The sequence below is a fragment of the Coregonus clupeaformis genome, unplaced genomic scaffold (genome assembly GCF_020615455.1).
Source record: "Coregonus clupeaformis isolate EN_2021a unplaced genomic scaffold, ASM2061545v1 scaf1019, whole genome shotgun sequence".
Classification (NCBI taxonomy): Eukaryota; Metazoa; Chordata; class Actinopteri; order Salmoniformes; family Salmonidae; genus Coregonus; species Coregonus clupeaformis.
This window is the reverse complement of record NW_025534473.1, coordinates 91,641-116,226: the sequence shown is the minus strand read 5'-3', so window position 1 is coordinate 116,226 and position 24,586 is coordinate 91,641. Positions and strand designations below refer to the sequence as shown.

The 24,586-nt window shown below is 41.5% G+C and overlaps 2 protein-coding genes and 1 long non-coding RNA gene across 3 annotated transcripts; all 3 read right to left on the bottom strand.

The window, feature by feature from the left end:
• Positions 1–3,115: 3,115 nt before the first annotated feature.
• On the bottom strand, positions 3,116–5,132 carry LOC121553984. Its single transcript, XM_041867400.2, has 4 exons — positions 5,046–5,132; positions 4,345–4,674; positions 3,665–3,834; positions 3,116–3,325 (listed from the first exon to the last, which is right to left on the bottom strand). Exons 1-4 carry the CDS (start codon positions 5,107–5,109, stop codon positions 3,164–3,166), a joined length of 726 nt encoding a protein of 241 aa, XP_041723334.2. The 5' UTR covers positions 5,110–5,132; the 3' UTR covers positions 3,116–3,163.
• Positions 5,133–11,521: 6,389 nt separating this feature from the next.
• LOC123486129 lies at positions 11,522–13,593 on the bottom strand. Its single transcript, XM_045217344.1, has 4 exons — positions 13,507–13,593; positions 12,806–13,135; positions 12,126–12,295; positions 11,522–11,786 (listed from the first exon to the last, which is right to left on the bottom strand). The coding sequence occupies exons 1-4, from the start codon at positions 13,568–13,570 to the stop codon at positions 11,625–11,627; spliced, it is 726 nt and encodes a 241-aa protein (XP_045073279.1). The 5' UTR covers positions 13,571–13,593; the 3' UTR covers positions 11,522–11,624.
• Positions 13,594–20,431: 6,838 nt separating this feature from the next.
• On the bottom strand, positions 20,432–24,351 carry LOC123486131. Its single transcript, XR_006659259.1, has 3 exons — positions 24,229–24,351; positions 21,740–21,804; positions 20,432–21,296 (listed from the first exon to the last, which is right to left on the bottom strand). It is a non-coding gene; the product is annotated as an uncharacterized LOC123486131 (long non-coding RNA).
• Between the last annotated feature and the right edge of the window lie 235 nt (positions 24,352–24,586).

The following is a 24,586-nucleotide window of genomic DNA, read 5'->3' as shown; positions in this document are numbered from 1 at the left end:
ATGTTCGGATGTACCGATCCTGTGCAGGTGTTGTTACACGTGGTCTGCCACTGCGAGGACAATCAGCTGTCCGTCCTGTCTCCCTGTAGCGCTGTCTTAGGCGTCTCACAGTATTGACATTGCAATTTATTGCCCTGGCCACATCTGCAGTCCTCATGCCTCCTTGCAGCATGCCTAAGGCACGTTCACGCAGATGAGCAGGGACCCTGGGCATCTTTCTTTTGGTGTTTTTCAGAGCCAGTAGAAAGGCCTCTTTAGTGTCCTAAGTTTTCATAACTGTGACCTTAGTTGCCTACCATCGGTAAGCTGTTAGTGTCTTAACGACCGTTCCACAGGTGCATTAATTGTTTATAGTTCATTGAACAAGCATGGGAAACAGTGTTTAAACCCATTACAATGAAGATCTGTGAAGTTATTTGAATTTTTACTAATTATCTTTGAAAGACAGGGTCCTGAAAAAGGGACGTTTCTTTTTTTGCTCAGTTTATATACAGTTGAAGTCGGAAGTTTACATACACTTTGGTTGGAGTCATAAAAAACTTGTTTTTCAACCACTCCACAAATTTCTTGTTAACAAACTATAGTTTTGGCAAGTCAGTTAGGACATCTACTTTGTGCATTACACAAGTAATTTTTCCAACAATTGTTTACAGACAGATTATTTCACTTATAATTCACTGTATCACAATTCCAGTGGGTCAGAAGTTTACATATACTAAGTTGACTGTGCCTTTAAACAGCTTGGAAAATTCCAGAAAATTATGTAATGGGAAACAGTGTTTAAACCCTTTACAATGAAGATCTGTGAAGCTATTTGGACTTTTTACGAATTATCTTTGAAAGACAGGGTCCTGAAAAAGGGATATTTCTTTTTTTGCTGAGTTTACTAATACTATGCATGCCAGTCTCTCTTGGCTATGAGTTGAGGAAACACTGACTGCATCACTTCTTGTTTTTAGAAGAAACAATGTTGGAAATTCCAAATTGTTTGCATAGTCAACTTACACACAGCACAAACACACACTTACCCCAACAGACATGCCACCAGGGGTCTTTTCACAGTCCCCAGGTCCAGAACATGGAAACGTACAGTATTATACAGAGCCATGAGTGCATGGAACTCCCTTCCATCTTATAAAGCGCAAGTGAACAGCAAAAAACGAATAAAGCAACACCTCACAGCACAATGCCTCTCCCCGATGTGACCTACTAGTTGTGTGTATGTACTGACATAACTGATAGATGCACACACACACCACGTTAATGTTTTTAAATGTATGTAAATTGTAAAGTATTTTGTCTGTAATGTATTTTTCGTTATCTGTCGGACCCGAGTAAAAGTAGCTGTCGCCGTTGGATTCAGCTAAAGGGGATCCTAATAAATCAAATCAAATAGGACAGTGGAGAACGAATTTCAATATTAAAACAATTTTGCAAATGTCGAGAGACAGACAGCAACGTTCGTACACCCCCCCCCCCGTTGTTGCAAACCAAATGTTAGGCTATAGGCAAGGAGAAATAATGTCTAGATGCTTTTTACAGTGGCGATCAAGTTAATTAATTGGCTGGCTGGGCTGATGGGACAGTGGATGTGCAGGGATTTCTCAGATGGAACAGAAAACAAGATGCCCATTTTTGCGTCATAGGTCTCACCGTGCTAAACCGGTTCTTTAGTATGGCTTAGAGCGGGTGTCAACCAATCACAATGCTTGTTTTGACCAACCCGTTTTAGAAGACACAATACCACCTCAGCCTTAAGTATTCTGATTAAGAATACGATTTATACATTCAGAAAAAGTTTTACTTTTAAGACACACTTCTCTCTCAACGTGTCTCTCCAAAATAAATAACTAGTAGAGTGTGTGAGAATAGGGGTACAGCCTGCGCTCCATATTCATATGCTCTGTGTGTTTGGTCACTCACTGTGGTTGGTTTCTGAAAATGATAGGCGTGTTAAAGAGAAGCACATATGTTCCCCTAGGGTGTTGGGTATGGTTTCGCATGTGTCTGCTGCCACCACATCAGAAGCCACTGTCACCAGCAGCACACTGAGGTCTGGTTTACAGGGTAAGTGTCTGTGTGACACTTATAGAGTACTTGACTTATGGTTATGATTGTAGAATATAGTATGTCAAAAACAACTTAATCATGTTGCTCATGTATATTGAAACTATTTATTGACAAGAGTAGCTTAAAAGTGATTAGATAGAAACATATAATATATTATAAGTAAGCCATATAACTGAACATCACCAATGTGTACCACATACATATATACAACATAAATACACATGTTGAATATCACATGACTTTATAAATTATCTATTACAATTTTGATTAAAAGGCAGTAAACAGTGAGAATTATATTTGCCTCCCTCAAAAAAATACCTTACACATTAACAGGTATTCAAAGTGAAAATACCTGTTAGGAAGGCCTCCTGTAGCTCAGTTGGTAGAGCATGGCGCTTGCAATGCCAGGGTCGTGGGTTCGATTCCCACGGGGGGCCAGTATGAAAAATGTATGCACTAACTGTAAGTCGCTCTGGATAAGTGAGAGTGCTAAATGACTAAAATGTAAAACAGTGACTTGTAGAGTAAGACGAATACTACATCACTTGGTAAAAATGAATCATTGTTTTTCCAACCACAAGACGCACTCATTACTCCGCATCAGTATGAAAACAATGTACTCAGACCAATAGTAACAAACATAATTGATTTGGTTAAAGCTACTCTTTCAACTAAAATAATACAGTATGTAAAAATGGCTTATGTCCTTGTTTTTACTTTGACGCTCTTTTGACACTGTGGCAGACACCATGCACAGAAACAGCTTCCTGAGTGGTTGGACGGAAAGTACTGTAGTTGAGTCTTCCAGTGACCTAAAAACACTACAGCCTACAGCATTGTTTAGAGCTGAAACCAATATAAATCTTATGACCTGATGTACTGTTATTGAAAAAAATTGTAAGACGAAGACTTTCCATAGAAATTTTTATTAAAAACACGCATGCACGGTGTGGCGACACACACGCACGCACACACAAACAACCATACAACCACTAAGTATTGCGCAGAGGATAGAATTGTGAAATATAGCTAGATAGGCTTTTCAATTCTGAGAAAGCAAAGAAGCAATATTCAGAGAAAGCATTTGAAGATGCTACTCAGTAGTCCTACGTCCTCCTTTGGTAGACACAGAATAGGGGTCTGATTCTACCTGCTGTGTGGCTGGTGGAGGAAAGCGATTCTTGCGCATGTCTACATAGATCGAGTCAGGAAAGACCTGGGGTGTGTATCCTCCCTGGTTACAGCACCTCTTCACCTGTGAAACAGGAATGTTGCTTCATTCATATCTTCTAATGCGCTACAATCAATCAATAATTTTTACTAATTCAACCACTTTAATTATTCTTGGACATTGATTTCAAAAATAATGCATCTGAATTGCCCTTTGTCCATTTCAGTCACTACGATGACTGGCATTGAAAGGACATTGTGTTTTGACAGAGTTTAGAACAAAATGTAGATCTGCATACTGTTATTATGCTCCCAAAGTGTTTAGTAGGACTAGGACAACTTGTTAATAAAGGACAATGTTTTGAAAGAGTTAGACAGATACATGTGATTGACCCATCACCCGGGCAACCTTCAGCACACTCACCTGTGGAGCGACCCAGATGAGGAAGATGACAGCACACAGCAGGATGGTCAAGATGCTGGTGATGATAATGATGTTTACCCAGCCAGATAAGCACGGCTTCTCGTCGGCTGGGTGAAAGGGGGTCAGCGTTACCGCAGTAGCTGTAGGGCATGGCAGCTGTAGGGCATTGTCTATGTAAGACATTACCAAATGGGGAAATCTAATCAGTATGCTGCAGCACTCACACAGAATAACTATCAGAGACAGAATTTTACAAAAGAAAAGCCACTGAAGAACAGTGTTTCTCGGCTTATTTGTATCTGGACTAGCAGGCTATGGTTGTTTAGATTGAAACTAACACTTGAGAGCTAACTAAATAGGTCTGGAATACCTCAGGGACCGCTGCCAGTCCATGAACCACAGATTGATCAACACTAGTCTGGATTCTAGATTACACTATTTTTGTCAGCATGTGAAATTGACTGTCCATTTAGAAGAGGCAGGTAGCTTAGTGGTTAAGAGCATTGTGCCAGTAACCGAAAGGTCACTGGTTCTAATCCCTGAGCCGACTAGGTAAAAAATCTGTCAATGTGCCCTTGAGCAAGGCACTTAACCCTAATTGCTCTGGATAAGAGCGTCTGCTAAATGACTAAAATGTAAGAGTAAAACACATCACATCAAAAGTGTAAACATACACCTACCATTCACCACAACCAGAGTAGAGCCTCTGCCTTGGTTGATAACATTTTCAAACGTGGATTTGTTGACTTTTTTGTAAACACACCAGTAGACTCCTGTGTCCTCTATGGTCAGGTTAATGATGGTGATGGTCAGTTGGTCCATAGGTCCCTCAGTCTTCACTCTGTCCCAGTAGCCTTTCCTGGTGGTCATCTTGGAGTCACGTTGGTGGTAATACAACACCTCCCTGTCCCTGTCCAGCCCAACATACAGGTACATTCCATCCTGGTCTTTTAGAGTGGTGGAGCAATTCATGGTAAACTGCGCCCCTGTATTCACCCAGAGGATAGTTTCTATAGAAAAGAGGTGAACGAAAAGGTAAACCATGATTCGGAGATGCAGTGTAATACATAGATTAAGATTTTGCTACTCAAAACAAAACATCATAGCTGAAAGGCTGAACCCGTTTTCCCCCCAGAAAGGGTTAAACACCAAAAACAAAGCTCAAATTGTATTTTATCTACATATATATCTACATACATAGTAGGGCACTATACCCTACTATGTCATTTTAGTCTCCAAATGTTTAATACCCATCTGAAAAAACAGGTGCAAACTTTGCACATAGTGTAAACTTTGCTCCTGGTGCAAAAAGGTTTAACAGAGCCCAAACCGGTGATTCTACATTCAATTATGTGAGAAAAAACACAGTTTGTCTTATTACCTGCTGCTGTGGTTGATGCACTGAGACAGATCAACAGTAGATACCAGCGCAGTAACATATCCATCACTTAACCCCTGGGTACTGCTGTCTCTCTGTCGTTATGACTTTTAAAGACAGAGGAAGTGGCATCAAAGCCACTTCTCAACAACCACTCCCTCCTCAACCATCAGTACTGAACATTATACACAATCTAAACAACAATCCTTAATTGAATTCTATTTTTGAGATATGTGTAATCATCTTATCATAGCGTCAATGGGTGTATTGTCGTAGCCTACAAAAGTACTGCACTTTGTCTTGGGAAATGATTAATATTCAACTCATTCTGTCATTAAGCAGGGTGCCATTTCCTGTAATATCACCATATGACCACTGGATCATTTTCACTTTTCAATACTACCTTTATTTATCTTTTTGCTGTTACATTACCCAACTTGACACACATCACAGGCTGGGAGCAGCCCCTGGAGATCTAGGGTAAAAGGGCCTTGCTGAAGGGCACAACAGTGGAAAGTAGCTCATGGGATATTGAAGCCAGCAACACTCTGGCTGCCAGTTCACTCAGTTATTGAGGAGAGAAAGCCCTCTAGTGTCAAGCCATAACAAAACAGAAGGCAGAAAGAAACAAAGGTTTTATACCATTCCTCAGAAGAGTGTATTCATATAAGGTTATTAACAAGTAATCAATTAGATTTTAACTAACAAGACTGTTTTCTCCCTCAAAAGATGTAACCTGCTTGCCTGATGACTCAAACTGAATTATTCTGCTGCTGTATCATTCGCTACATACTTCAGTCTGAGACTGCCATCATTGAAGTAATTTGTGATGATGTCAAAATGAGAGGTGTTGTACAAAACAAAGTCATCAGCGATAGGATAATCTCTAACCAATCAGAGTATCAAAGCCAATTATGAATTTTCAAAACGGTGCTTTACTCACATGTGTTCTAACTCTGGCCCAACCCATCGTTTTTTAGGACCTATCAGATGGTCTAGAATGGATTTCCATTCTAGAATTCGTAGGGGGTGTACTCAGATCCAGATTCATTGTGGAGAAGAAACTAACGTCAGTGGGCGTGGCGTAGCGGTTGGCCGGAGCAAAGACATGGCATCCACTTTGTTAATATTTTTTAAATCCAAAACCAAAGTAACACAACAAGAGCTAATAATGCTGCTGAACAGACATTAACCATATGCCTGTAGTGTTAGAGTCCTGATGCATCCCAGTTTCTGTGCCGAGAGCACCATCTCTTTATTAGTAGCACAATCAGAATTCCCCAGATTAGAAGATGACAACACACAGCAGGGTGGTGGAGATGCTGGTGAAGATGCTGACCATCACAGAAGGTAGTGGGCGAAAACGCCAGATGGGCACGGCTTCTTGACGGCTGGGTGAAAGGGGGTCAGCATTTCCGCAGTAGCTGGAGGACATGGAAGCTGTAGGGAGACGTCAACGATTGGGAAAATCCGATCAGTGTGCTTTGGGACTCATACAAAATAACTCTATCAGACACACAATTGTACCAATAATAACCAATAAAGGACAGTGTTTCTTAACTGTTTTTTATCCAGGACCAGCAGGCTTTGGTTACTTATTTGAAACTAGCACGAGAACTTACTAAATCACCCTGGAACACCTCAGGGACCGCTGCCAGTTTATGAACCACAGATTGAGAAACACTAGTCTGGATTCTAGATTACAAGCAATTTTTTCTACATGTGAAATTACTGTCCATTAAGAAGAGTAAAACACATCACATCTACTATTATTAACATACACCTACCATTCACCACTACCAGAGTGGAGCCTCTTCCTTGGTTGATATCATTTTCGAACTATGCTTTGTTGACTTTTGCGTAAACACATCAGCAGACACCTGTGATGGTAATGGTCAGTTGGTCCACAGGTCCCTCAGTCTTCACTCTGTCCCAGTAGCGTTTCCTGGGGGTTTACGCTAGTAATAATACAGCACCTCCCGGTCCCTGTCCAGTCCAACATACAGGTACATTCAATCCTGGTCTTTTAGGGAGGTAGAGCAATTCATGGTAACCTGCTCCCCTGTCTTCACCCGGAGAATGGTTTCTATAGAAAAGAGGTGGAAGAAACAGAAACCATGATTCGGTGCAATGTAATACACAGATTTCTTACTAAAAACAAAACTTCATAGTTGAACTTTAACGTCTGCACCCCAGAAAGGTTTAAATACCTTCTAAAAGCGAGCATTATTATATATTTTTTATTTTTGTTGGGAAGTAATATATGTGACTCTGTCACTTTTAATTCAGCTAATCACTTTCCGAAAAGATGTTCAACTAAATTGATACTTCATGGTTCAAATAAATTAAAATATTATTTTAAAAAATATTATTTTTTTGCAGAATAACATTTGTGTTGAGGGCCAGCGTGGCCGAGGTGTTGTTGCCTACTCTCACCACCTGGGGTCAGCCCATCAGGAAGTCCAGGATCCAGTTGCAGAGGGAGTTGTTCAATCCAAGTGTCCTGAACTTGTAATCTGTAGATCTGTTGGGGTGGTATGCAAACTGGAGTGGGTCTAGGGCACGGTTCCCATACTGGAGGCCCGCGGGACGAATTTGGCCTGCGGGTGGTTTTATTTGGCCCCCTACGTTTTCTGAGAAAAAATAAAAATCTATATATACACAGTGCATTCGGAAAGTATTCAGACCCCGTTACTTTTTCCACATTTTGTTATGTTACAGCCTTTTAATTTTTTTTTACAAATCTATTAAAAATAAAACATGGAGAGCAACACGCCATCTTATGTTACATAGGATATATACCATGTTTGAACAAAGGAAGGGGAGAGTGATCATATTTGAGATTGGGTTTGTTGCTCTCCAGATTCTGCAGAAGTCTGTAAATTGATGCTGAAATCTTTGATATAATAAACCATTATAATCAAGTACAGTGTCAGCGGATTTCTTATCAACACATCATCGCAGCATTGTTCGGCCACCACACCTGCAGGAAGGGTACCACATGAGGTAGGAGGATGTCTTCCCTGTAACGCACAGCGTTGAGATTGCCTGCAATGACAACAAGCTCAGTCCGATGATGCTGTGACACACCGCCCCAGACCATGACGGACCGTCCACCTCCAAATCGATCCCACTCCAGAGTACAGGCCTCGGTGTAACGCTCATTCCCTCGACGATAAACGCGAATCCGACCATCACCCCTGGTGAGACAAAACCGCGACTCGTCAGTGAAGAGCACTTTTTGCCAGTCCTGTCTGGTCCAGCGACGGTGAGTTTGTGCCCATAGGCGACGTTGTTGCCGGTGATGTCTGGTGAGGACCTGCCTTACAACAGGCCTACAAGCCCTCAGTCCAGCCTCTCTCAGCCTATTGCGGACAGTCTGAGCACTGATGGAGGGATTGTGCGTTCCTGGTGTAACTCGGGCAGTTGTTGTTGCCATCCTGTACCTGTCCCGCAGGTGTGATGTTCGGATGTACCGATCCTGTGCAGGTGTTGTTACACGTGGTCTGCCACTGCGAGGACAATCAGCTGTCCGTCCTGTCTCCCTGTAGCGCTGTCTTAGGCGTCTCACAGTATTGACATTGCAATTTATTGCCCTGGCCACATCTGCAGTCCTCATGCCTCCTTGCAGCATGCCTAAGGCACGTTCACGCAGATGAGCAGGGACCCTGGGCATCTTTCTTTTGGTGTTTTTCAGAGCCAGTAGAAAGGCCTCTTTAGTGTCCTAAGTTTTCATAACTGTGACCTTAGTTGCCTACCATCGGTAAGCTGTTAGTGTCTTAACGACCGTTCCACAGGTGCATTAATTGTTTATAGTTCATTGAACAAGCATGGGAAACAGTGTTTAAACCCATTACAATGAAGATCTGTGAAGTTATTTGAATTTTTACTAATTATCTTTGAAAGACAGGGTCCTGAAAAAGGGACGTTTCTTTTTTTGCTCAGTTTATATACAGTTGAAGTCGGAAGTTTACATACACTTTGGTTGGAGTCATAAAAAACTTGTTTTTCAACCACTCCACAAATTTCTTGTTAACAAACTATAGTTTTGGCAAGTCGGTTAGGACATCTACTTTGTGCATGACACAAGTAATTTTTCCAACAATTGTTTACAGACAGATTATTTCACTTATAATTCACTGTATCACAATTCCAGTGGGTCAGAAGTTTACATATACTAAGTTGACTGTGCCTTTAAACAGCTTGGAAAATTCCAGAAAATGATGTAATGGGAAACAGTGTTTAAACCCTTTACAATGAAGATCTGTGAAGCTATTTGGACTTTTTACGAATTATCTTTGAAAGACAGGGTCCTGAAAAAGGGATATTTCTTTTTTTGCTGAGTTTACTAATACTATGCATGCCAGTCTCTCTTGGCTATGAGTTGAGGAAACACTGACTGCATCACTTCTTGTTTTTAGAAGAAACAATGTTGGAAATTCCAAATTGTTTGCATAGTCAACTTACACACAGCACAAACACACACTTACCCCAACAGACATGCCACCAGGGGTCTTTTCACAGTCCCCAGGTCCAGAACATGGAAACGTACAGTATTATACAGAGCCATGAGTGCATGGAACTCCCTTCCATCTTATATAGCGCAAGTGAACAGCAAAAAACGAATAAAGCAACACCTCATAGCACAATGCCTCTCCCCGATGTGACCTACTAGTTGTGTGTATGTACTGACATAACTGATAGATGCACACACACACCACGTTAATGTTTTTAAATGTATGTAAATTGTAAAGTATTTTGTCTGTAATGTATTTTTCGTTATCTGTCGGACCCGAGTAAAAGTAGCTGTCGCCGTTGGATTCAGCTAAAGGGGATCCTAATAAATCAAATCAAATAGGACAGTGGAGAACGAATTTTGCAAATGTCGAGAGACAGACAGCAACGTTTGTACACCCCCCCGTTGTTGCAAACCAGATGTTAGGCTATAAGCAAGGAGAAATAATGTCTAGATGCTTTTTACAGTGGCGATCAAGTTAATTAATTGGCTGGCTGGGCTGATGGGACAGTGGATGTGCAGGGATTTCTCAGATGGAACAGAAAACAAGATGCCAATTTTTGCGTCATAGGTCTCACCGTGCTAAACCGGTTCTTTAGTATGGCTTAGAGCGGGTGTCAACCAATCACAATGCTTGTTTTGACCAACCCGTTTTAGAAGACACAATACCACCTCAGAATACGATTTATACATTCAGAAAAAGTTTTACTTTTAAGACACACTTCTCTCTCAACGTGTCTCTCCAAAATAAATAACTAGTAGTGTGTGAGAATAGGGGTACAGCCTGCGCTCCATATTCATATGCTCTGTGTGTTTGGTCACTCACTGTGGTTGGTTTCTGAAAATGATAGGCGTGTTAAAGAGAAGCACATATGTTCCCCTAGGGTGTTGGGTATGGTTTCGCATGTGTCTGCTGCCACCACATTAGAAGCCACTGTCACCAGCAGCACACTGAGGTCTGGTTTACAGGGTAAGTGTCTGTGTGACACTTATAGAGTACTTGACTTATGGTTATGATTGTAGAATATAGTATGTCAAAAACAACTTAATCATGTTGCTCATGTATATTGAAACTATTTATTGACAAGAGTAGCTTAAAAGTGATAAGATAGAAACATATAATATATTATAAGTAAGCCATATAACTGAACATCACCAATGTGTACCACATACATATATACAACATAAATACACATGTTGAATATCACATGACTTTATAAATTATCTATTACAATTTTGATTAAAAGGCAGTAAACAGTGAGAATTATATTTGTCTCCCTCAAAAAAATACCTTACACATTAACAGGTATTCAAAGTGAAAATACCTGTTAGGAAGGCCTCCTGTAGCTCAGTTGGTAGAGCATGGCGCTTGCAATGCCAGGGTCGTGGGTTTGATTCCCACGGGGGGCCAGTATGAAAAATGTATGCACTAACTGTAAGTCGCTCTGGATAAGTGAGAGTGCTAAATGACTAAAATGTAAAATAGTGACTTGTAGAGTAAGACGAATACTACATCACTTGGTAAAAATGAATCATTGTTTTTCCAACCACCAGACGCACTCATTACTCCGCATCAGTATGAAAACAATGTACTCAGACCAATAGTAACAAACATAATTGATTTGGTTAAAGCTACTCTTTCAACTAAAATAATACAGTATGTAAAAATGGCTTATGTCCTTGTTTTTACTTTGACGCTCTTTTGACACTGTGGCAGACACCATGCACAGAAACAGCTTCCTGAGTGGTTGGACGGAAAGTACTGTAGTTGAGTCGTCCAGTGACCTAAAAACACTACAGCCTACAGCATTGTTTAGAGCTGAAACCAATATAAATCTTATGACCTGATGTACTGTTATTGAAAAAAATTGTAAGACGAAGACTTTCCATAGAAATTTTAATTAAAAACACGCATGCACGGTGTGGCGACACACACGCACGCACACACAAACAACCATACAACCACTAAGTATTGCGCCGAGGATAGAATTGTGAAATATAGCTAGACAGGCTTTTCAATTCTGAGAAAGCAAAGAAGCAATATTCAGAGAAAGCATTTGAAGATGCTACTCAGTAGTCCTACGTCCTCCTTTGGTAGACACAGAATAGGGGTCTGATTCTACCTGCTGTGTGGCTGGTGGAGGAAAGCGATTCTTGCGCATGTCTACATAGATCGAGTCAGGAAAGACCTGGGGTGTGTATCCTCCCTGGTTACAGCACCTCTTCACCTGTGAAACAGGAATGTTGCTTCATTCATATCTTCTAATGCACTACAATCAATCAATAATTTTTACTAATTCAACCACTTTAATTATTCTTGGACATTGATTTCAAAAATAATGCATCTGAATTGCCCTTTGTCCATTTCAGTCACTACGATGACTGGCATTGAAAGGACATTGTGTTTTGACAGAGTTTAGAACAAAATGTAGATCTGCATAGTGTTATTATGCTCCCAAAGTGTTTAGTAGGACTAGGACAACTTGTTAATAAAGGACAATGTTTTGAAAGAGTTAGACAGATACATGTGATTGACCCATCACCCGGGCAACCTTCAGCACACTCACCTGTGGAGCGACCCAGATGAGGAAGATGACAGCACACAGCAGGATGGTCAAGATGCTGGTGATGATAATGATGTTTACCCAGCCAGATAAGCACGGCTTCTCGTCGGCTGGGTGAAAGGGGGTCAGCGTTACCGCAGTAGCTGTAGGGCATGGCAGCTGTAGGGCATTGTCTATGTAAGACATTACCAAATGGGGAAATCTAATCAGTATGCTGCAGCACTCACACAGAATAACTATCAGAGACAGAATTTTACAAAAGAAAAGCCACTGAAGAACAGTGTTTCTCAGCTCATTTGTATCTGGACTAGCAGGCTATGGTTGTTTAGATTGAAACTAACACTTGAGAGCTAACTAAATAGGTCTGGAATACCTCAGGGACCGCTGCCAGTCCATGAACCACAGATTGATCAACACTAGTCTGGATTCTAGATTACACTATTTTTGTCAGCATGTGAAATTGACTGTCCATTTAGAAGAGGCAGGTAGCTTAGTGGTTAAGAGCATTGTGCCAGTAACCGAAAGGTCACTGGTTCTAATCCCCGAGCTGACTAGGTAAAAAATCTGTTGATGTGCCCTTGAGCAAGGCACTTAACCCTAATTGCTCTGGATAAGAGCGTCTGCTAAATGACTAAAATGTAAGAGTAAAACACATCACATCAAAAGTGTAAACATACACCTACCATTCACCACAACCAGAGTAGAGCCTCTGCCTTGGTTGATAACATTTTCAAACGTGGATTTGTTGACTTTTTTGTAAACACACCAGTAGACTCCTGTGTCCTCTATGGTCAGGTTAATGATGGTGATGGTCAGTTGGTCCATAGGTCCCTCAGTCTTCACTCTGTCCCAGTAGCCTTTCCTGGTGGTCATCTTGGAGTCACGTTGGTGGTAATACAACACCTCCCTGTCCCTGTCCAGCCCAACATACAGGTACATTCCATCCTGGTCTTTTAGAGTGGTGGAGCAATTCATGGTAAACTGCGCCCCTGTATTCACCCAGAGGATAGTTTCTATAGAAAAGAGGTGAACGAAAAGGTAAACCATGATTCGGAGATGCAGTGTAATACATAGATTAAGATTTTGCTACTCAAAACAAAACATCATAGCTGAAAGGCTGAACCCGTTTTCCCCCCAGAAAGGGTTAAACACCAAAAACAAAGCTCAAATTGTATTTTATCTACATATATATCTACATACATAGTAGGGCACTATACCCTACTATGTCATTTTAGTCTCCAAATGTTTAATACCCATCTGAAAAAACAGGTGCAAACTTTGCACATAGTGTAAACTTTGCTCCTGGTGCAAAAAGGCTTAACAGAGCCCAAACCGGTGATTCTACATTCAATTATGTGAGAAAAAACACAGTTTGTCTTATTACCTGCTGCTGTGGTTGATGCACTGAGACAGATCAACAGTAGATACCAGCGCAGTAACATATCCATCACTTAACCCCTGGGTACTGCTGTCTCTCTGTCGTTATGACTTTTAAAGACAGAGGAAGTGGCATTAAAGCCACTTCTCAACAACCACTCCCTCCTCAACCATCAGTACTGAACATTATACACAATCTAAACAACAATCCTTAATTGAATTCTATTTTTGAGATATGTGTAATCATCTTATCATAGCGTCAATGGGTGTATTGTCGTAGCCTACAAAAGTACTGCACTTTCTCTTGGGAAATGATTAATATTCAACTAATTCTGTCATTCAGCAGGGTGCCATTTCCTGTAATATCACCATATGACCACTGGATCATTTTCACTTTTCAATACTACCTTTATTTATCTTTTTGCTGTTACATTACCCAACTTGACACACATCACAGGCTGGGAGCAGCCCCTGGAGATCTAGGGTAAAAGGGCCTTGCTGAAGGGCACAACAGTGGAAAGTAGCTCATGGGATATTGAAGCCAGCAACACTCTGGCTGCCAGTTCACTCAGTTATTGAGGAGAGAAAGCCCTCTAGTGTCAAGCCATAACAAAACAGAAGGCAGAAAGAAACAAAGGTTTTATACCATTCCTCAGAAGAGTGTATTCATATAAGGTTATTAACAAGTAATCAATTAGATTTTTAACTAACAAGACTGTTTTCTCCCTCAAAAGATGTAACCTGCTTGCCTGATGACTCAAACTGAATTATTCTGCTGCTGTATCATTCGCTACATACTTCAGTCTGAGACTGCCATCATTGAAGTAATTTGTGATGATGTCAAAATGAGAGGTGTTGTACAAAACAAAGTCATCAGCGATAGGATAATCTCTAACCAATCAGAGTATCAAAGCCAATTATGAATTTTCAAAACGGTGCTTTACTCACATGTGTTCTAACTCTGGCCCAACCCATCGTTTTTTAGGACCTATCAGATGGTCTAGAATGGATTTCCATTCTAGAATTCGTAGGGGGTGTACTCAGATCCAGATTCATTGTGGAGAAGAAACTAACGTCAGTGGGCGTGGCGTAGCGGTTGGCCGGAGCAAAGACATGGCATCCACTTTGTTAATATTTTTTTAATCCAAAACCAAAGTAACACAACAAGAGCTAATAATGCTGCTGAACAGACATGAACCATATGCCTGTAGTGTTAGAGTCCTGATGCATCCCAGTTTCTGTGCCGAGAGCACCATCTCTTTATTAGTAGCACAATCAGAATTCCCCAGATTAGAAGATGACAACACACAGCAGGGTGGTGGAGATGCTGGTGAAGATGCTGACCATCACAGAAGGTAGTGGGCGAAAACGCCAGATGGGCACGGCTTCTTGACGGCTGGGTGAAAGGGGGTCAGCATTGCCGCAGTAGCTGGAGGACATGGAAGCTGTAGGGAGACGTCAACGATTGGGAAAATCCGATCAGTGTGCTTTGGGACTCATACAAAATAACTCTATCAGACACACAATTGTACCAATAATAACCAATAAAGGACAGTGTTTCTTAACTGTTTTTTATCCAGGACCAGCAGGCTTTGGTTACTTATTTGAAACTAGCACGAGAACTTACTAAATCACCCTGGAACACCTCAGGGACCGCTGCCAGTTTATGAACCACAGATTGAGAAACACTAGTCTGGATTCTAGATTACAAGCAATTTTTTCTACATGTGAAATTACTGTCCATTAAGAAGAGTAAAACACATCACATCTACTATTATTAACATACACCTACCATTCACCACTACCAGAGTGGAGCCTCTTCCTTGGTTGATATCATTTTCGAACTAGGCTTTGTTGACTTTTGCATAAACACATCAGCAGACACCTGTGATGGTAATGGTCAGTTGGTCCACAGGTCCCTCAGTCTTCACTCTGTCCCAGTAGCGTTTCCTGGGGGTTTACGCTAGTAATAATACAGCACCTCCCGGTCCCTGTCCAGTCCAACATACAGGTACATTCAATCCTGGTCTTTTAGGGAGGTAGAGCAATTCATGGTAACCTGCTCCCCTGTCTTCACCCGGAGAATGGTTTCTATAGAAAAGAGGTGGAAGAAACAGAAACCATGATTCGGTGCAATCTAATACACAGATTTCTTACTAAAAACAAAACTTCATAGTTGAACTTTAACGTCTGCACCCCAGAAAGGTTTAAATACCTTCTAAAAGCGAGCATTATTATATATTTTTATTTTTGTTGGGAAGTAATATATGTGACTCTGTCACTTTTAATTCAGCTAATCACTTTCCGAAAAGATGTTCAACTAAATTGATACTTCATGGTTCAAATAAATTAAAATATTATTTTAAAAAATATTATTTTTTTGCAGAATAACATTTGTGTTGAGGGCCAGCGTGGCCGAGGTGTTGTTGCCTACTCTCACCACCTGGGGTCAGCCCATCAGGAAGTCCAGGATCCAGTTGCAGAGGGAGTTGTTCAATCCAAGTGTCCTGAACTTGTAATCTGTAGATCTGTTGGGGTGGTATGCAAACTGGAGTGGGTCTAGGGCACGGTTCCCATACTGGAGGCCCGCGGGACGAATTTGGCCTGCGGGTGGTTTTATTTGGCCCCCTACGTTTTCTGAGAAAAAATTAACATCTATATATACACAGTGCATTCGGAAAGTATTCAGACCCCGTTACTTTTCCCACATTTTGTTATGTTACAGCCTTTAAAAAAATGTTTACAAATCTATTAAAAATAAAACATGGAAATATCACATTTACATAAGTATTCAGACCTTTTACTCAATACCTTGTTGAAGCACCAGCCTCGAGTCACTCCTAGATTGTCTTGGCTGTGTGCTTAGGGTCGTTGTCCTGTTGGAAGGTGAACTTTCACCCTAGTTTGAGGTCCTGAGTGCTCTGGAGCAGGTTTTGATCAAGGATCTCTCTGTACTTTGCTCCGTTCATCTTTGCCTCGATCCTGACTAGTCTCCCAGTCCCTGCCGCTGAAAAACATCCCCACAGCATGATGCTGCCACCACCATGCGTCACCGTAGGGATGGTGCCAGGTTTCCTCCAGACGTGACGCTTGGCATTCAGGCCAAAGAGTTCAATCTTGGTTTCATCAGACCAAAGAATCTTGTTTCTGAGAGTGGTCTGAGAGTCTTTACGTGCCTTTTGGCAAAATCCAAGTGAGCTTGTTTCTGAGAGTGGTCTGAGAGTCTTTACGTGCCTTTTGGCAAACTCCAAGTGGGCTGTCATGTGCCTTTTACTGAGGAGTGGCTTCCGTCTGGCCACTACCATAAAGGCCTGATTGGTGGAGTGCTGCAGAGATGGTTGTCCTTCTGGAAGGTTCTCCCATCTCCACAGAGGAACTCTAGAGCTTTGTCAGAGTGACCATCGGGTTCTTGGTCACCTCCCTGACCAAGGCCCTTCTCCCCCGATTGCTCAATTTGGCCATGTGGCCAGCTCTAGGAAGGGTCTTGGTGGTTCCAAACTTCTTCCATTTAAGAATGATGGAGGCCTCTGTGTTCTTGGGGACCTTCAATGCTGCAAACATTTGTTGGTACCCTTCCCCAGATCTGTGCCTCGACACAATCCTGTCTAAGAGCTCTACGGACAATTCCATCAACCTCATGGCTTGGTTTTTGCTCTGACATGCACTGTCAACTGTGGGACCTTATATAGACAGGTGTGTGCCTTTCCAAATCATGTCCAATCAATTGAATTTACCACAGGTGGACTCCAATCAAGTTGTAGAGACATCTCAAGGATGATCAATGGAAACAGGATGCACCTGAGCTCAATTTCAAGTCTCATAGCAAAGGGTATGAATACTTATGTAAATACAGTATTTCTGTTTTTAAGTCTTTATACATTTGAAACATTTCTAAAAACTTGTTTTCGCTTTGTCATTATGGTGTATTGTGTGTAGATTTCTGAGGATTTTTCATTTTTTTATCCATTTTAGAATAAGGCTGTAACGTAACAACATTTGGAAAAAGTCAAGGGGTCTGAATACTTTCCGATGGCGCTGTAGATCTGAATTTTCCACCAGCAGATAGCGCAAGACAAGAAGAAAGGAGACAGAGGAAGGACAAAAACATAAACATCTGTGATAGGAGCGACAGGCTGACTTCTGGTAATAAGAGTGGTTATATGTTACATTCAGTGCCAAAGATGATAAAACACAAAGTCAAGTCAAAGGTTACATTCCAAATGGCGCCCTATTCCCTCTGGTCACCATTTCCGGAGGTCTACGTCACCGGCTTTCTAGGTGTCACTGACATAGATCATAACTACCAACCCTGGACCGTCTTGTCTCATTACGCACACCTGGTTCCCATTCACCCTGATTAGTATGTGTATATATGTGCCCTCTGTTCCCCATTGTCCTTGTCCATTATTGTCCCATGTCCGTTGGTCTCATGAGTACCGTGTATTGTGCTCTTGTTTTTTCTGGGTCTCGTCCCATGTATTGTGTAGAGGTTACACCTCGCTCTTTTGTTTGGGTTACATCCCTTTGATATATATATATACAGTGGGGAGAACAAGTATTTGATACACTGCCAATTTTGCAGGTTTTCCTACTTACAAAGCATGTAGAGGTCTGTAATTTTTATCATATGTACACTTCAACTGCGAGAGACGTAATCTAAAACAAAAATCCAGAAAATCACATTGTATGATTTTTAAGTCATTAATTCGCATTTTATTGAATGACATAAGTATTTGATACATCAGAAAAGCAGAACTTTATATTTGGTACAGAAACCTTTGTTTGCAATTACGTTTCTTGTAGGTCTTGACCAGGTTTGCACACACTGCAGGAGGGATTTTGGCCCACTCCTCCATACAGACCTCCAGATCCTTCAGGTTTCGGGGCTGTCGCTGGGCAATATGGACTTTCAGCTCCCTCCAAAGATTTTCTATTGGGTTCAGGTCTGGAGACTGGCTAGGCCACTCCAGGACCTTGAGATGCTTCTTACGGAGCCACTCCTTAGTTGCCCTGGCTGTGTGTTTCGGGTCGTTGTCATGCTGGAAGACCCAGCCACGACCCATCTTCAATGCTCTTACTGAGGGAAGGAGGTTGTTGGCCAAGATCTCGCGATACATGGCCCCATCCATCCTCCCCTCAATACGGTGCAGTCATCCTGTCCCCTTTGCAGAAAAGCATCCCCAAAGAATGATGCTTCCACCTCCATGCTTCACGGTTTGGATGGTGTTCTCTGGGTTGTACTCATCCTTCTTCTTCCTCCAAACACGGCGAGTGGAGTTTAGACCAAAAAGCTCTACTTTTGTCTAATCAGACCACATGACCTTCTCCCATTCCTCCTCTGGATCATCCAGATGGTCATTGGCAAACTTCAGACGGGCCTGGACATGCGCTGGCTTGAGCAGGGGGACCTTGCGTGCACTGCAGGATTTTTATCCATGACGGCGTAGTGTGTTACTAATGGTTTTCTTTGAGACTGTGGTCCCAGCTCTCTTCAGGTCATTGACCAGGTCCTGCCGTGTAGTTCTGGGCTGATCCCTCACCTTCCTCATGATCATTGATGCCCCACGAGGTGAGATCTTGCATGGAGCCCCAGACCGAGGGTGATTGACCATCATCTTGAACTTATTCCATTTTCTAATAATTGCGCCAACAGTTGTTGCCTTCTCACCAAGCTGCTTGCCTATTGTCCTGTAGCCCATCCCAGCCTTGTGCAGGTCTACAATTTTATCCCTGATGTCCTTACACAGCTCTCTGGTCTTGGCCATTGTGGAGAGGTTGGAGTCTGTTTGATTGAGTGTGTGGACAGGTGTCTTTTATACAGGTAACGAGTTCAAACAGGTGCAGTTAATACAGGTAATGAGTGGAGAACCGGAGGGCTTCTTAAAGAAAAACGAACAGGTCTGTGAGAGCCGGAATTCTTACTGGTTGGTAGGTGATCAAATACTTATGTCATGCAATAAAATGCAAATTAATTACTTAAAAATCATACAATGTGATTTTCTGGATTTTTGTTTTAGATTACGTCTCTCACAGTTGAAGTGTACCTATGATAAAAATTACAGACTTCTACATGCTTTGTAAGTAGGAAAACCTGCAAAATCGGCAGTGTTTCAAATACTTGTTCTCCCCACTGTATGTTTGTTTTGGGCTACGTCCCTGTCGTTTCCCATGACGTACCTTGTGTTGGTTGGAGTAAATAAAACCCCTAATACGTATTCCTGTGCCTGTCTTCTAATAATTATACAACGTGACAAAGATTATAAAACACAAAGTCAAGTCAAAGGTTACTGTCACGCCCTGACTCAGGGGACGGCGGCGCACAATTGGCCCAGCGTCGTCCAGGGTAGGGGAGGGAATGGCCGGCAGGGAGGTAGCTCAGTTGGTAGAGCATGGCGTTTGCAACGCCAGGGTTGTGGGTTCGATTCCCATGGGGTAAGAAAATAAAAAAGAATAATGTATGCACTAACTGTAAGTCGCTCTGGATAAGAGCGTCTGCTAAATGACGTAAATGTAAATGTAAATGGGACGTTTATTTGTAGAGTCAGGGTGTGTATATTCCTTGTTATGTTATGTTTTCTATGTTAGTGTCTAGATCGTGTAGATCTATGTTGGCCAGGGTGGTTCCCAATCAGAGGCAGCTGTAGCTCGTTGTCTCTGATTGGGGACCATACTTAGGCAGCCTGTTTGGCACCAGTCTGTGTGGGATCTTGTTCCGTATAGGTATGTTATTAGTCTACCTTGGACTTCACGTATCGTTTGTTTGTTGTTTTGTTCGTGTTCAGTACGTTAATAAATATATACGCTTATCACGCTGCGCCTTGGTCCGTCTCATCCGTTAACGATCGTGACAGTTACATTCCAAATGGCACCCTATTCCCTCTAGTCAAAAGTAGTGCACTATATAGGGAATTGGGTGCCATTTGGGACTCAAACAAAGAGAAGAGAAACAATGTGGTGGGGACTCACATTCTTCCCATAGATATTGTAGTAGAATCAAAGCCCAGGGAGAATAGTGGCAGGCACAGTAGTATCTATTTAAACAACAATTATCTTTCATGTTTACAGTTTCATTCCATTGCACTTCCTGGAGGTGAGCCCTGAGCAAGATATAGATATAGATATGAACGTTCCACCAGCAGATAGCGCAAGACAAGGAGAAAGGAGAAAGAGGAAGTACAAAAACATAAACAGCTGTGGTAGGAGCGACAGGCTGACTTCTGGTAATAAGAGTGGTTATATGTTACATTCCAGGCCAAAAATTATAAAACACAAAGTCAAGTCAAAGGTTGCATTCCAAATGGCACCCTATTCCCTCTGGTCAAAAGTAGTGCACTATATAGGGAATTGGGTGCCATTTGGGACTTAAACAAAGAGAATAGAAACAATGTGGTGGGGACACACATTCGTCCCATATATTGAATGTTCGCACAACCTTAGTATAGAACAGTGTGTAAAGTTAGTGATTAGATGGTCTGGTGTTACAGTATAATAATAACAACCACTATGGTAGAATCTACAGTATTAGAAACTTGGAATGTTTACCCATGCACCTTGTAGTATAGTGTGAACAGTGATCAGATTACCTGATTATGAAGAAACAAATGCCTCAATCAGAATGACCTGAGTGCCAAAGTGACTGTCATCGGACACTTAACAGGAAACAGTCCATCAAAGGATAGTGATGGTGACAAGCCCCTTTTTGATCGTCAAGGAAACAGTCCCTTCAAGAGACTGCCAGTTAATGAATCAGTTACTAGAGACTGGAATGCTGATCCTGTGGACTGTCCCTGTTTAGACCTGGAGAGAGGGAGAGGGAGGGAAGGAGGGAGAGAGAGTGAAATAGAGTGAAAGAGAAAAAGACAGACAGACACACAAACAGACAGAGAAGGTGAGAGAGAGAAAGATAGAGAGAATGAGAGAGAAAGAGCATATTGTTACAAAATAATAGAAAGTAAAAACAGGAGAGACACCACTAATCATTACAAGGAACAAGGACAGCATGTAAACTTCAAGATAATCAATCATTTAAAAAAACATGTCCCCCATGAAGCTATGATGCTGAATAAAAAGAGAGCTATTATAAATACAGTAGATGTAGATACAATATATTTTAGATAGATATATTCATTATATATGTACAATATCAATATAGATATATTCATTATAGATGTACAATATAAATATAGATATATTCATTATAGATGTACAGTAGAGATATATTAGATGTAGATACAACATACAGTAAGAATAACTTTTCCTTCTGCCTCCTCATCGTGATGCCTGTCTGTTGGATGGCCACTGTGACCTATAACCGACAAGGACAAGTCAGAAGCTGATCTGTGACATATTGTGGAGGAATGTCATCTAACATTTAAATATCCAGAGGAGCATTGCATCCTCCAAAGTTCAGTGAAATTAAGAGTTGGGCAGAAAGAGAAAAGTTAGTCAAGAGACTTGCAAGACAGCAAGTGTTCCCTCAGTGCAGATAGGCCCATATTTCACCCAACATTACATAATAGTATGACCCCAAATAAATAATCTCACTTCACCACAGCCACGCAGCTAAACTACCTTAGTTAGGACAGGGGTGAGCCAACCTCCATTTTATACTCCACTTGTGACGGACGAAACACTTCCCTTTGACTTACATTCAATCACCCTAGTAGTCATGTTTAATAGGATAGCTAAGACAGATACTGTGTGTACAGCATATCAGATATTACACAGAGACATAAGGGCCCAATGCAAACAAAGTATCTCCCTCTGGAGCTACAGTAAAGAGGAACAGAGAGAGGATGTGGTTAGTGAGGAGATTTGGAAGGGTGACAACAGACAGACATGTGTTCCGGGTGAGTGGCCACTGTTTCACAGTTTTACTGACTAAGGCTGAGTGGCTAGTTTCACAAACCAAAAGCATGTGAATGCTAGCCTGGTCAAATGTCTGTTTGTGCTACTCTTGCAAAGTCCATAGATCATTGTCAAGACAAAGATGCTAGGCATGACGATGAGTGACGAGTTGGCATGATAGCCCAAACAGACTGGCAGTTTGGCTATGTGAATGCATTATGAAGTGTTGTTTTTGTCTTGTAATCATTTGTTGAGTTATAATTTTTATCAAATATTCCAAATATGAGGTAGGTCATTATAAAGTATATGTACTGCTTTTACAGGGAATTCTGTGAACTGTCTAGGAAAGATGGGAAACCATAATCCCAAGGTGACAAATTAAAATTACATATTTTAATAAATACTGAATATTGAAGGACATACTCATTAATGGCAAAGTGGACTGCCTTCGAGCCCCCGTGAAAGAATTACACAAAACCAACTATTACAATTTAGCTTAAAACAAACTATACTGAACAAAAATATAAACGCAACATGTAAAGTCTTGGTCCCATGTTTCATGAGCTGAAATAAAAGATCCCAGAAATGTTCCATATGCACAAAAAGCTTATTTCTCTCAAATGTTGTGCACACATATGTTTACATGCGGTTAGTGAGCATTTCTCCTTTGCCAAAATAATCCATCCACCTGACAGGTGTGGCATATCAAGAAGCTGATTAAACAGCATGATCATTACACAGGTGCACCTTGTAATGGGGACAGTAAAAGGCCACTCTAAAATGTGCAATTTTGTCACACATCACAATGCAACAGAGTTTTGAGGGAGCATGCATTTGGCATGTTGACTGCAGGAATTTCCATCAGAGCTGTTGCCAGAGAATTTAATGTTCACTTCTCTACCATAACACACCTCCAACGTTGTTTTAGAGAATTTGGCAGTACGTCCAACCGGCCTCACAATCGCAGACAACATGTAACCATGACAGCCCAGGACATCTACAGCTTCCTCACCTGCTTGATCATCTGAGACCAGCCAACCGGACAGCTGATGAAATGTAGGAGTATTTCTGTCTGTAATAAAGCCCTTTTTTGGGGAAAAACTCATTCTGATTGGCTGGTCCTGGCTCCCCAGTGGGTGGGCCTGGCTCACAAGTGGGGGGGCCTATTCCCTCCCAGGCTCACCCATGGCTACGCCCCTGCCTCGTCATGTGAAATCCATAGATTAGGGCCTAATTAATTTATTTCAATTTATTTCAACTGATTTCCTTATATGAACTGTAACTTAGTAAAATCCTTGAAATATTTGCATGTTGCGTTTATATTTTTGTTCAGTATACATAAAAAAGCTATTCAGTAAACCAAAAGCGATGTTGATGAACAATAAATAGCCTACTATTGCAGTTATCCATTAACAGATAATAGTATTATTGACTTGGATTGAGCATCAACTACACTGTTTTTCATGGTTAGTATAAGCCTATGCCACACATGGCTGAAAGCCACTGATCATATAGTAAAGATGTCTTCTGATGTTTAACTACTGTACATGAAGACTGGCTGAGCCTGGGGTATTTTCACTATGATGTTTGACTACTGAGGTACTTGGCAGTGCAACTTTAAGGTACGCATCCCCCATTCAGAGCCAAAATGGATGGCTGCCAACTGCCAAAGCATGCAGTCCCACTATACAGGTTCATCTAGCACCAACTAGCATGGCAAACAGAGATCCATGATATTCAACAAAGCTTCATGCAATGATATCTGTTCATGGAGGAGTTACACGCACTTTGAGAGATCACACACATCTGATCAGCCAGGCCCATGTAGCACACAGGCTGTCATCAGTTTGTACTGTATGAGTATGACAATTAATGTACTTACGTTGGGTGGTGCGCCTCTTAAATATCAGCAACGCACCAAGGAGTCCAATGGTCAGAGATCCTATGACCCCAACCTGGGCAAGCCACTTGGTGGTGGAGTCAGAAGCAAAATCCTCTTTTGAATCTTCAACTGCAGGGAGAAAATAAATAATTTGCAAATTAAATGGGAAATTAATGTGTTCTTGAATTAAATACAGATAGTGCTATTCTATCTGTGACCATTTTTTACATTTTAGTAATTTAGCAGACGCTCTTATCCAGAGCGACTTACAGTTAGTGAGTGCATACATTTTCATACTGCCCCCCGTGGGAAACGAACCCACAACCCTGGTGTTGCAAGCGCCTGATAAAAGAAATGT